Consider the following 12,777-nt stretch of genomic DNA (forward strand, 5'->3'; position numbering starts at 1 on the left):
ACAGGTATGCCTCGAGTTACATTCATCGGGCCTCGTGAATTATGGCGAGTTCAGCGGAAAAAATTCTCTGCAGTATATACGATCGAGGTGGATAAAGTCTTCAAGTGGTTGGCTGTTTTAAGTGGAATCAATAGTGTTTTTCGAGAAGAGGAAATTATAGTGGTAGACACTCTACGTACAACAAACTCCGGTATGTTTCAGCTGGTCCTGCATCGGAGATTCTACACGAACCTGCGATCGATCGCGCCGACCTACTCATTAATTGGTACGGTGGTTTAACGCCATCCCATACGTTCTCACCTCTTTCCGGGCTTTAAACTTAGCGTTTCGTACACGACAATTTTGCATTTTTTTATAAAAAAAAAGTAAGGCCGTGTTCGATTTAAGCTGTAATTGGTATTAAAGAGCTGGAATGTCTCAACCAGCTTTATTCCGCTAAGAAACACAAAAAATGACATCCAGCAGCAAACGACTGGTTTCAAAATTTAGCTCTGGGTTGAGTTTTGAATCGTCCTGCTTTGCTCCTTCAAATCCAGCTTTTTTCTGATGGAACACGATCACTTATTTTATCTCTATTTTACTTAACAACTACAGCTCTAGCTTATTTTCGAACAAGCTGGATTTGCCCCTGCAAACCGAACACGGCCTAAGAAAACAATACATTTTCGTTTTTTTTTTAACTATCCCAGCCTTCGCTTCGCCCTAGTGTGTTGTACGAACATGGCACTGGACGAGATCATCGAAAAGTTTGCTGCTCTCGATTAGAACCGAGTCGGCCTGACTCCGCCAGATCAAGTGTATGAAGTGTGTGATACAAATGAGGATAACTGTGGTGTATATCATGAAGAGCGAAAGGCCGAAGGCTAAGCGAGGTAAATGGAAAGGGTCGACAAGAAAGCCGTAACCGTGGAGCTACCGACGTCGCACGAACGCGGAGGCTTTGTTGCCAAGCTTGGTGCCCATTTCCTCCGCAGCAATTCTCCAATGCCTTCACTGGGTACATGTTACCCCACGGGAAAGTCCCACACCAGTCCGATTTCGGCTCTACAAAAGCGATCCGAGTTATGGCCCAACTCCTCAATAAGGGGCTATTCTACCGGGTGGGTTGCGCTGGTGTGAGTGGCAGACTCTTAAAGTAGAAATCGGCCATTTGCGTCAATGGGTTATGAGCGTGGCCAACTCGACTGGAAGGCAAATAAATGCGCTACGATCCCAGGTGTTAACTATATTCTCTGCGTCGCGGTGGCAGACAGTCTTGAAAGCGCATTCTTCAAGCTGTATACAGTGCAGCGCCCGAATCAACGCCTGCCCGTACAGAGTCCAACGCCAATCGATGGGCCTCACACAATGGTAATGATTGATTCAGCCCTACTTTTACTTGCTCAGCCTGTCCGACATCGTAAAATTGTCAGCAAGTATACGAGCCTTTTGTACAGTTAGTATAGAAGCGTTGACAGGAGTTTTAGCCAGGATTTAAGCTCTTATTAAATTTACATGTTGGTTTTGTGTGTTACTCTGGAAACGCTTTTTACTTTTTGCTTTTCCACCTACAGGTACGTGTAGCTGTATGAGTTTCGAAGGCTTCAACAAAACCAGAAAACTTGCCAAATCGCGGGGTTGTAAAAACTCTCTCTTAGCAACTTCTTCTTTGCAACGACTAGAAATCACGCTGTTATCGGTAGATTTTCACACCTTCGACGTTTGCCTTCTGAATCTACAAACGGTTGCAAAAAAAAGTTGCCAAACAAAACAAATTCAAAAAGAGAAAAAAAAAAACAAGGCAAATGGGAAGAAGTTTTTCCGTACTAAAAGCGTCCTAAACGTCCTAACTTGTCCTAATACCTACTGTCATAAATTACGGTATTGGCACAAAACTTCGGCATGGGTTATAGGATCGTTAGGACAGTTAGGACAGTTAGGACAAATACGAAAGTTGTAAGGCTACACTACCCATGCCAACGAGAGATATCTTATGGCTTACAGAATGCAGAATGCTACTCAAACGCCATGTATTCCCCGGGGACTTCAACGTCCACAGACCGCGCATGAGCAGGAGCGCTCTGTCGACCATGCTTGATGTCGTCCAGCAATTTTATGTAGGAATGTGCCTCTGCCTTTGCAGCTTCAATGAAGACGAGAATACTTGGATGTGGCGCACCAATGCGAGCAGCAAAATCGCGATTGTACTTCTCCAGCGGGTTATTAGTCCGATTTATCATGCTCACATTGTTGCGCCGCAAGCTACCACACTATTCTGGGAACTACTCCTGCAAACATGATATTTGGGCAAGATCTGATTACTCGCAAGCTTTATGAAGCAAATTGGAACTACTTGTGCAAGAAACGCTTTGATGCTATTCTACAAGAGAATGACCGTGCAAACTCTACCAGACTACAGCACTTCTACCAAGTAGGCGACCACGTGATTGTTCGCATTCCAGCCAAAGACAGAAAGAACAAACACCGGAATGTGGCTAACGGGCCATTCACCATCGTTGCGGTGCACGACAATGGCACTATTACCCTGGACCAAGGACCAACGCAGCAGCGAGTGAACATTCGTCGAGTGTTTCCGTGCTAATGAGCAGTCAGCATGGGGGCGAGTGACAAGGGCGTCGGCCTATGCTGACCGCCATTGCAGCTTGAGTTGAAGTTGCCCTTTATTTTCTATTCTTTCTTTCTAGGCTCTTGTCCCAGTCGGAGACAAGACACGACACAAACTAACAGAAATACCAGTCTTGAACTAGTTGGTTCCCGTTAACTTTTAAAAACCTCAATCCCAACTTTGACTCAAAATAGGTTTTATGATATGTCCTAAATTTCCGACTAAAATACCGGTTTTTAATTTTGGACAGTATTAGGATTGCAATATTTTTCCGGATTTAGAACCTTTTTAGGATACATTTTGCAATCTATGCCAGTAATTTACTACGTATTTTAGGATTTTGTAGGACAGTTAGGACAGGATTAGTACAGAAAATTCGACACCGGCAAATGCATTCGATATTTGAGCGACTACCAAAGTAAAGACACAAAAATCGTTGCTGCCGAATTCTTACTGAATGCACAAGAACAATGTCACCAGCACAGCAACTCCGTTCACCAAGACAGCACCAGGGATGACACTCGCAGGTGACGACGACGCCGAAGACGCTGATGCTGACGCCGACGCAGAAGCAGACGAAACGTCATCCGCATTTGAGGCTGCGGTAGCAGACGTTCCGCTCGAGGCTGAAGCCGCCGTAGACTCGTCCCCAACATTCGTCGACGCTGCAGCAGAACCTGCATTTGCAGCAGACGACACAGAGTTAGAGCCCGTAATCGGACTTGTAATTGCCACTGGCTCCGTAGTTACTGGCACTGTAGTAGTTGGCTCAGTAGTTGCAGGTTGAGTAGTAGCTGGAGCTTCAGTCGACGTACCGGCAGTAGAAGACGCGGCTGTGGTGCTAGGCGCTGTCATTGTGCTTGGAGAGGTAGTGGCTGGTGCTGTCGTGCTAGTGGGAGCTGTAGTCGAAGGTGAAGACGTGGAAGGAGCGGATGTCCCACCAACACACGTCACGGCTAGTTTATCTTTCGACGCGGCGTTGTTGCATTGCTGGTCTCCAGGACACACGTCCGACGAGAAATTCTCGACACACAACATCCAGCAGGTAGTGCCGCTCTTGGTTGCGTCTTCACAGTCGCAATGTTGCTCACATAATGTGGCGTCACTGGCCGAGTCGTGGTTGCATGTGATCTGGCACGAATCCTTGAGATCTGACTCGGAAGAAGTGCTTTTTAGCGTACAGGTTTTGACCGAGCAACTGCTGTCTGATGCAGCCAAATGACGTTGCGGAGGACATGCAACAGCACCAAACGCTTGGTGGTCTTCAGCTTCTTGTTGTACCAGATATCGAGTAGTCTGGTTTGCGTACTGGCCGAACGTGAGGCCAGTGTTATCCATCACCTGGTGCGACTCCAGCAAAATCATTTTGCCAAACCACGAACGAAGCAACTTTTTGCCTTGCCCATCTCCATCGACGAGAGCGACGGTTCGTGGGTAGCGCATACCATGCAACACCGAGTGGAGGGGTGGGGTGGTTTTAATCCAGTCGTTAACTCCAGATCCCAGCATCAAAATGAGCTCATCCCCTTGCAACACGGGGCGAACGATTTGTCCATTCGCCGACTGGATAAATAGACCCGCATCTTCACCTTGGGTGTTTTTAAGTTGCAACTCGCCAGTGCTTGACACTTCGAAATACTCGGGTGCACTCATGGCAATCATGAGGCCATTGTCGGTATGCAACTCCAGTGACATGTCGGAAACGTTAATTTCCGAATCTGTTTCCAGTCTACGCATGTCCTGAGCAGCTTCGTAGGCGTGGAAATGGTCCAGGTGAACAGATTCTTCCAGTAGTTTACGTGCCGTCATGGTCACAGCTCCCTTTTCGGCTGTGACGTGGAACTTTTGCGTGGCGTCGAGAGCGGTTCCCACATTGGCAACCGCCAATTCGACTGCCGAGCTGAAAGCGGCGTGAATTTCAACGTACTCGGGGCAAATTGCCAACAGTTCGGCACTTTGGTCCAAAGATTCCATCAGTTGCCGGCCAGACTCAAGACTGACAGTATAACGGTTGGTGTTGTCCCTCAGTTGCCGATGCAGGAGAAACTCGGCCCCTTTCTTCTGGGCTTGCACGGCACAAGTTGCCGCAGTGCGAAGATATTCGTGTCGCAGAGTGGCAAAATTGGGTACGTTTTGCAATGCGATGATGCCATTTTCCTGAAGTTTGGCAAGCAAGTCGAAGTTGTGCGCATTGTTTGTGGCACTCGAGAGTTGCGTGAAATCCACGGGCGGCACGCGGAAATCGCGCGGCTGAACAGCCAAAGTCAGCGGCGATAGCAGCAGTAGGACCAGACAGCGCAGCATGGAGAGGAAGAGGCACTGGTTCGGGGACGTCGGCGATGACGTGGGGTGGAGGCGGCGAATTCGCAACTGACTCTGTTGCCGTAGAGTGCGAATGTTGGTATTTGTAAAGACGGCATATTCGTGGAAGCAGATGGTTGGCTATGGAATCAGATGGCACACTGATTCGCGGGCAAGTTGAAGATTGTAGGCGACATTGAACATTGGGCCAGAAATTGTAAACCATACTATAACAGACTGTAAAAAGTCTAATAACTGTCTGTTTGATATAAATAAAAGTGCTATATATCACTTAGTGTCTTGAGAGGGCGGTAGAACTCATCAATTAGCCAGAAGCATCATTTAAGGTCAACGAAAATGTCCGGCAAGCACGAGTTCTGCCCAAGAGAGAAGCGGATGATTGTGAACAGCTACGAGTATTTCAAAAGCCAGAAGGAACAAGGCCTCTTCAAAGGCATCAGGACACGCCAACTGGTCTCTGATTGCCTTGGTTGTGCTCCCAACACCGTTGACTCCGTGGTTAATGAGAAAAAGAATAGCCCAGACAATGATTTTGAGGTATATCAATTATAACTGATATTGTAACATTTCCTTTTTTACTAAAATTTGTACAAAGCCCAGTCGCCTTATCATCCAACTTTGCAGCCGATCGAACTTATTTGGGGCTTGTTGAAGAATAGGATTGCGGCAGAAGAAGGTACTGTGTGGTCTAGCCAAAATTACACCAGCTGACTGGCTCGCTCTATTTCGACACGTGCAGAAGATCGAGGACCAGTTCGTCGCTCTTCAGAAGGAATTAGAACAGTACAGATGATAAAAACAAAACAAAATCCATGTACAATACCTTTATAATTTTTTCACCATCCTGCTGGCAGAATTGAATGTTAAATCGACAAGAGCAATCTGCGACCGGGCGATGTGTCGTCTTCCTTTTTGACATAGGATTTTGATTCTAGACCAATCATATCTGTGCCCGAAAATGACAGTGTTCTGAGAAGGCATTTTTAAACGACTGTAGCTCCAAAACGGCTGGGAATTGGCTAAAAATTACCACAAAATCGAAATCTAAACGCATGATTGCACCCTATATCTAAATGTCGATCTAGGTTTTCCTAAATGTAGACCTCTTATGCCTCTCTAGATTCTGGCCCAATGTTCAATGTCGCCTACAATAGGTATCCGCACTATTATAATGGACACTTCTATGGTGTTCCAAACTGTACTAGAATGCCAACGCCAGAGTTCTTAAAATGAGTGTTGCCAAAAACTCAACAACAAAAAATGTAATGCAACTGTACAGCAGCCAAACGTTCGCGAATATATTTGCCTGGTAGTTTTTACTGCACGATGACAAAGCTATTATACTTAGATCTCGTTCCCATCCACCAGAAGATCATCTGTGTGGCACCAGCCATCGGATATATCTCGCTTGGCAAATTACATGTGGATAGACTAATGCAGCCTAAATGCAAAGCTCCAGGTAGGTGCGGTTGTACGAGTTTACGCCGTCGTCCTCCAGGACCGGGTAGGCGGGTGTCAGTCCGTCCTGAGCGTACATGTACAGCGAGTTGTAGATCTTCCAGTAGACTTCACGCACGCGGCGCGCCGGGTGGAACAGGCCCTGTAGAACATACTGCAGGATCACGTGCGGACCCAACGCCACGCGACAGCCTTCCACGGCCTCAAACACCGCGTTGATCACGTGCGGAGACGTTTCAAAAATGTTCGGCCACACAAAGTTGAGCAGGTGCACCAGCGCATCCTCGCAACCCAAACCAGCAACACCCAGCGCCAAATGCTTGACCGTCGTGCACGCCGTTTGACGATGCACCAAGTCGCGGTCCATCAGCGCGTCCTGCAGTAGCGGAGCCACCGCGTAAATGTAGTCCTTGCCCATCTCTCCAATGTACTCGAACATGAACGAGAACGCCTTTAGCACACCGTTCTGCACATTCAGCTCTGGCACACGGTATTCGTTCATAAGAGCTGGCACCACGGTGAACGGCGAGCACGTCTCGGCCACAATAGCAATGGCTACAGTAGTACACACACGATTCTGTCGTTCTTGGACCTTCAAATTATTCAGCAAAGTGTGCAGCACGTCCTGAGGACCAATCGCCTTGGCAATGTATCCAAACGTGTTGACAGCAGCACGACGGATGCCTTTCTTGTGGGCTTTAAGCATATCCAGGAGTTCGAAACAGATGCGCATCCACTCTCGAGCTGATACCAAGTCCGCGCCACGGTCGGCAATACGTCCAACGAGGTCGATACAGTTCTCTTGAACCTTCTCGTGGCGATTTTTAAGGATCGGAGTAAGTCGAGGCAGCAGATCCTTGATCGGCGGGGTCATTTTACTCATCCCGATCACATTGACAATAGCTTTGAGCGCTCCCAGAATGCTACCCAGCACCTCCGGGTACTCTTCTCCAAGATACTCGTACAGCACAACACCCATGTGTCCCATCAACGGCTCCTGATCGCACGTCTTCATGACCACGGCAATCCGGTTAATCAGGTCAGCCGCTTGCATGCGAACCTTCGCCGGTTTGTTATTCAGCCGCCACTTGATGGTACCGCAAATCTGCGGCAAGTAGTTCTTCGCGCGGATTCCAAGCGCGTTCACGACAATGCCAAAGCCATTCAGCATGACAAACGTATCGTCGGACGTTTGCTCCTGGAAGGCATACAGGATGCCGTCAATCAGCTTCTCTTCGAGATCCGTCCCGATATCCGTAGCGCCCAAATTCGAGATAATCTTCTGGATCGCTTCCATGACCATGCGGCGGTACGGTTCACTCTCATCCTTGAGGTCATCCACCACTCGCGAGATAATCTCGCTCGCTCCCACGTTATTCGCAAGCTCCACCGTCGTCTCCACTAGCTGCCGATAGTTGCGTCGGTCCAGCGCCATACGTCGAACCCAGAAGTGTCGGAAAAACTCCGGCAAAATCTTTTCCTTGACGTACGAAGCTTCCACGCCGTCAGTAGAGACACATTGCTTCACCACCTTCAGCACAATCTTCTTCATTTCTTCATCAGGCGACTGGAATTCACGAATCAAGATCTCCATCACTTCCACCGTGTAATAGTTCGCATACTGTGCATCCATGAGGGGGATAATGAAGCCAATGGCCTTCAGAAACGCCGCCAACCCCTTGCCATGATGCTTTCTCGTACCACGCCACAGCGGACGCAACACCGAGTCAAACGACTCAATGCCGTACGGATGCGCAGCTTCAGCGAGTGCAGCCAGAGCCAGAGCAGTGATAGTACGCACCTTTTGGTCGTCTTCAAGACCGTGCTCGATGATCTCTACGAGGTGCTTAAGATGCGGCAGTACAGCGCAGCCCATAAGGATCGCAACCTGTTGCACGATCTTGATACCCGTGTGTCGAGCTTGCCACGACTTTCGCGACTGGCAAACCGCCTTCAAGAACGGCAGCAAGGCAGGAATACCCAGCGCTGAGGCCACCACGGCAAAGGCACGTGCCGTCGTGTTACGGACATACTCGTCGTCGATATCGATATCCGGACGCATCGTGGAAATCATCGTCGCCAGTCCGGCAGCCTTCGCAAGGTTCGAGATGATCTCACGGCCTTCCACACGCGCGTAGTAGTCTTCGTCAATCAGTAGAGGCTCAATCACCACCAAGATCTTGTGAACGTACGGACGAACCAGGTCGTCAAGCTTGTACAGCACGCGGTCAATTACTTTGACCAGCAAGTGACGCTCCTGGTCCTCCAGTGTGGGAGCCATAAGCAACGGCAAGATCTGGTTGAACAACGCTCCAGCACCAAACTCACGCGCCTTGTCTGTAAGCTGACGCAGCGCAGTTTTACGTTGCGGCGGCGTACCGTTCTTAATCTTGAGCAACAAGCGCATGATCTTGCGCTCCTTGGCAGCCTCAGGGTCCAAGTTTTCTTCATCGACCTCGTCCATCAATTTGCCAAAGTACTGGTAGTCTTCTGGCTTAATAAACGGCATGGTGCCATCACCACCCGACGGGGTACCGACAGGCACGCCGTAGTCTTCACGCGCGGGTGTAGCTTGCATCGCGAAGCCTGGCGTCTGTCCCATCGGCGTCGGAGTGGCAAGCAGCTTCCGTGACGGCGTGCGAATAGGCACATACGATGCAGGAGGGTCCAGAATCTTGTATCCTGTAGCAGGGAACAGTGCGTCCAGCTCCTCATCCGCCAGGGGTCGATTGCGCTCTTCGATCTCCCGTTCCCAGCGCAGACGCTGCGCTAGCTCCGGTGTCAGCGCTCCGCTCATGATGTCTGCAGCCAAGGACCCACCGGGTGTCATCTGTACACTTTTTCCAGGTGTAGCCATGTCATTTGGACCCGAGACAGGGGTCTCATCCCACCGTGAGCGCTTGCCTGTCCCTGCAGGAGTCACACCGCCCAGATTCACAGGCGTGGCGTCCCATTTGGACGATCCACTGTTTGCCACTGGTGTTTCATCCCAGCGGTTCTTCCTGCCGGGTGTAGCGCCCACCGCAGACCCCGAGACAGGTGTGGCATCCCATCTTGACGCCGTACGGGAGGGTGTAGCAGCCAGGGAGCTGGACGAGCTCTCAGAGGCAGTGTCCCACTCGGATTGACTCTCTCCATCTGTCTTCTCTGGGGCTTCCTGGTCCCAACGCATCCGCTTACGTCGTCTCTTGGGTGTCGCGTCCATTTCTTGTAGCTCTTGGCTCTGTGTCTGCTGTTGCTCCTGCTCTTCGCGTTTCTGCTGGATCTTACGCACTACTTCAGCGCGTTCCTGTTCCAGTTGCTGCGTCTGCATAATCTCCTTGTAGCTGCGTGCCGGTGTCTTGTCCCCAAAGGCATCGCCGCGCTCGGGAGACAACATGCGCTCGAAACGCCGCTTACGGTACGCGTTCTCGCGGTCCACGATGCGCGTGTTGACGAGTCCTGATCCATTGGCTTCCCGTGCCTCGGCGAACGGGTCGTAGTTGTCGTCGATAAGCCCGTCATTAGGCTGCGTTTTCTTGGCTCGAGAGTGATGGTCATCTGCACGTTGTTCATGATCACCCTCGTCTCCCTCTTCTGTGACTGTCGCGCTGTAGCCAGAGAAGCGATCACGACTGGAGCCGTAGATATCCTGGTCGAACTGCCCCGTGGAGGACAGACCCACGCCCACCTTCTCGTCCTTCTCCGCCATGCTTAGCTAGGAGGTCGCCGTCGAGCTTTCTTGGTTGCCGAGCTGGGATCAGCCCAAAATAACCTCGAAGAAAAACCTTATTTGATGTGGAACACATGAAGCGGTGTGCAGGACATCTTCTAATATCATCTTTTTTTGTTTTATCCAGAGTATACAACCGGAGGTACAAATCACTACGAGAACATATAAACTGTATTATTTAATATGCAAGGAAATTATAGAAGGGTTTAAATCACTTGTCAATATTAATCACCGTGTATATGTTATTAATATCCAATGCATGTTGTTTTAGTCATTTACGGGCGACATGACGACCAGCACTCTGACAATGATATAATCATACAGGAACGAATTACTACCTACGGGCGACATGACGACCAGCCTCAGTATTTTTCAACTGCCACACCCCACAAGGGCAAAAGCACCACCGTCGCAACCACAACCTTTCCCACTCGAACGCCCTACAAGCTTTCTTCCTTTTGTGATCATTACGACCAGAATCACCACCGTCGCAGCCACAACCTTTCCCACTCGAACGCCCTTCAAGCTGTCTTCCTTTTATTATAGATACAACCCCCTTAGATATTGCCTACACCTATTGCTTTTTTTTCATTTAGTTAACCAACATACTTTCCACAGTTAAGTCTTACGTTACCGTCCCAATTGTGACATGCTCAAACACAACGTCGCTGGTATTCGTTGTGGTCACTCGTCGTAACTTTCATTGTGGATTTACGATCCAAGGGCACATTGACTTGTGTTTATTTTACCACTAAAGTCTCCCACTCACTAAAGGTTCCGAAATCCATGTCACTTATTCAACAGCTGTAGCAAGCTCGCGCGAGCGAGCAGGAAAAAACAACTATTATCTCTGTTCCAGATATTCGGCAGCGTGTAGGGAGAGCGGGAACTGTTCGTGGGGTCTTCCGTCTGAATGGTAAATGCTCCTTCTCTCGTGGCGTCCATCTCAACCTGCTCACTCGTGGACTTTCGAACGGCTTCGTCGACGCTGAACACGCTTACACACGCTTCGCAGCAACGATTTACATTCCGTGTGACGGTTTGGAGCGGAAACCTTGACGATGCGCGTTTCGTGGTTGGAAATCTCCTGCGACTGCGCGCGATTGAGAAAGTGGATCTCTGGAACGGGGTTCTGTGCGGGTCCTGCCACCGTGAAGACATCGATGTGATCGACGATACTCACCTTATCGGACTTGGTGTGCAGGAGAACGGTGCTGCTCCATAAAACGACCCATGATGGCGCAGCTCCCGAAGCAAAACTGGGGTGATGCAGAAGTAGTGATAACAAAGTAGGACATATTGAAAACGAAGCTAGTAGGAGTATACCGTAATAGCTTAGGAACTGCGAAAAAGTACATAGTGGGACTACGGTAGCTGGTGGGATAATGCAAGTAAAACTTCTGTCAATTTTGAATGCCAAACTAAATGCTTATGTGTGCACAATTTTGTACATCACATTTGGTTTAAATAGTTCTCGAAATATTGGTTAATGAAAACAGCTCGATTCATTCACAAAGTTTCTTTCGATCGGATTTGCACCATGTCGCCTAAGGAGAATACCATTGAGCGCAACAGGAAAACGACCAGAGAGAAGTACCGAGCTGCATTGGAAACAGAGCTGAATAATGCGAGGCAAGCTCGCCGAGAGCGAAAGCATCGGAATTCTCGGCAAACTGATGATATGGGCCCTATATCACATGAAGTTCTCAATCGTGTACATAGTGAATGCGCGCTAAGGCTCTCTAACGAGAGTATGGGAGAACAAGTCTGCAGCGTATGTGATTGTCTGCACATTGCAGCCGAAGTTACTGTTACGTCTGTCGCACGTTCGCCCGTACTAGTGGATGCAATGATAAAGCAACTCCATTCCCAGCGAACCTTCCGGACTCTCTTCGTGCGTACTACAATGTGAAGGACTTATATGAGCCGTTCGAAGGAATCTTGTTATCACGACGTGGAATGGAAAAGAAGGCTGGAGTTGTTCGTCTTCAGATTTGCAATGCATGCCGTCCATCCCTACTGCAGAAAAGGCTTAAAAGCTCCCCAAAGCTCTCAATTGCTAATGGACTTTTCATTGGAGCTTTACCGTCAAGATACCACGACACAACCGCAACAGAAAATGCGATGCTGAATTTGGCTCAGCCTACGCGGCTTTTGGAAGTGGTTCGTTGTGGAAACACAGTACTTTACGTTCTCACATTTACTACTTTCGCGCCGATCCATCTACACCTGCTCACTGGTTACCAAACGAAATAGTATCACAAGGAATTATAGGAGTTACAATGGCTGGTGCGCTAACGGAAGAGCAAAAGCTGCGAACAATGAAAAAATACAAGGCGAGGCCGGAGCGACTGCGTGGACAACTTGCATGGTATCTCGCGAATAACCGCCTTTATAATAATGTCGAGCAGCGCTCTGAAGCTGGCTGGGCTTCTTATTCAACAACTGTGGTTTTGGATCGGACAACCGACCGTCAACACGATTCTAGTGGTGATGGATTGGACAAAGCCACTTGGCGTCATAAAGCCCCAGTCCCAGCACACTGCAATGTTGAAGTACAGGAATGAACTCTACGAGCAAACTTCCACGGCGTTGGTAAGGTGGATTTTTCCTTGTCCAGACGACTTGCAGGTAATTCGACAGGGCCATCAACGCACGAGACGTCGTTGTATTTCGTTCT

General features: G+C 49.1%; 2 protein-coding genes across 2 annotated transcripts; both read right to left on the bottom strand.

The window, feature by feature from the left end:
- Window positions 1–2,392: 2,392 nt before the first annotated feature.
- Window positions 2,393–4,909, bottom strand: PITG_06170 (uncharacterized protein; the record flags this gene model as incomplete). Its single annotated transcript, XM_002998296.1, has 3 exons — window positions 2,393–2,577; window positions 3,115–3,270; window positions 3,421–4,909. 3 exons carry the CDS (start codon window positions 4,907–4,909, stop codon window positions 2,393–2,395), a joined length of 1,830 nt encoding a protein of 609 aa, XP_002998342.1.
- Window positions 4,910–6,309: 1,400 nt separating this feature from the next.
- Window positions 6,310–10,087, bottom strand: PITG_06171 (splicing factor 3B subunit 1; the record flags this gene model as incomplete). Its single annotated transcript, XM_002998297.1, has 1 exon — window positions 6,310–10,087. The coding sequence occupies one exon, from the start codon at window positions 10,074–10,076 to the stop codon at window positions 6,369–6,371; it is 3,708 nt and encodes a 1,235-aa protein (XP_002998343.1).
- Between the last annotated feature and the right edge of the window lie 2,690 nt (window positions 10,088–12,777).

Source organism: Phytophthora infestans, genomic scaffold (genome assembly GCF_000142945.1).
Source record: "Phytophthora infestans T30-4 supercont1.8 genomic scaffold, whole genome shotgun sequence".
Classification (NCBI taxonomy): domain Eukaryota; phylum Oomycota; class Peronosporomycetes; order Peronosporales; family Peronosporaceae; genus Phytophthora; species Phytophthora infestans.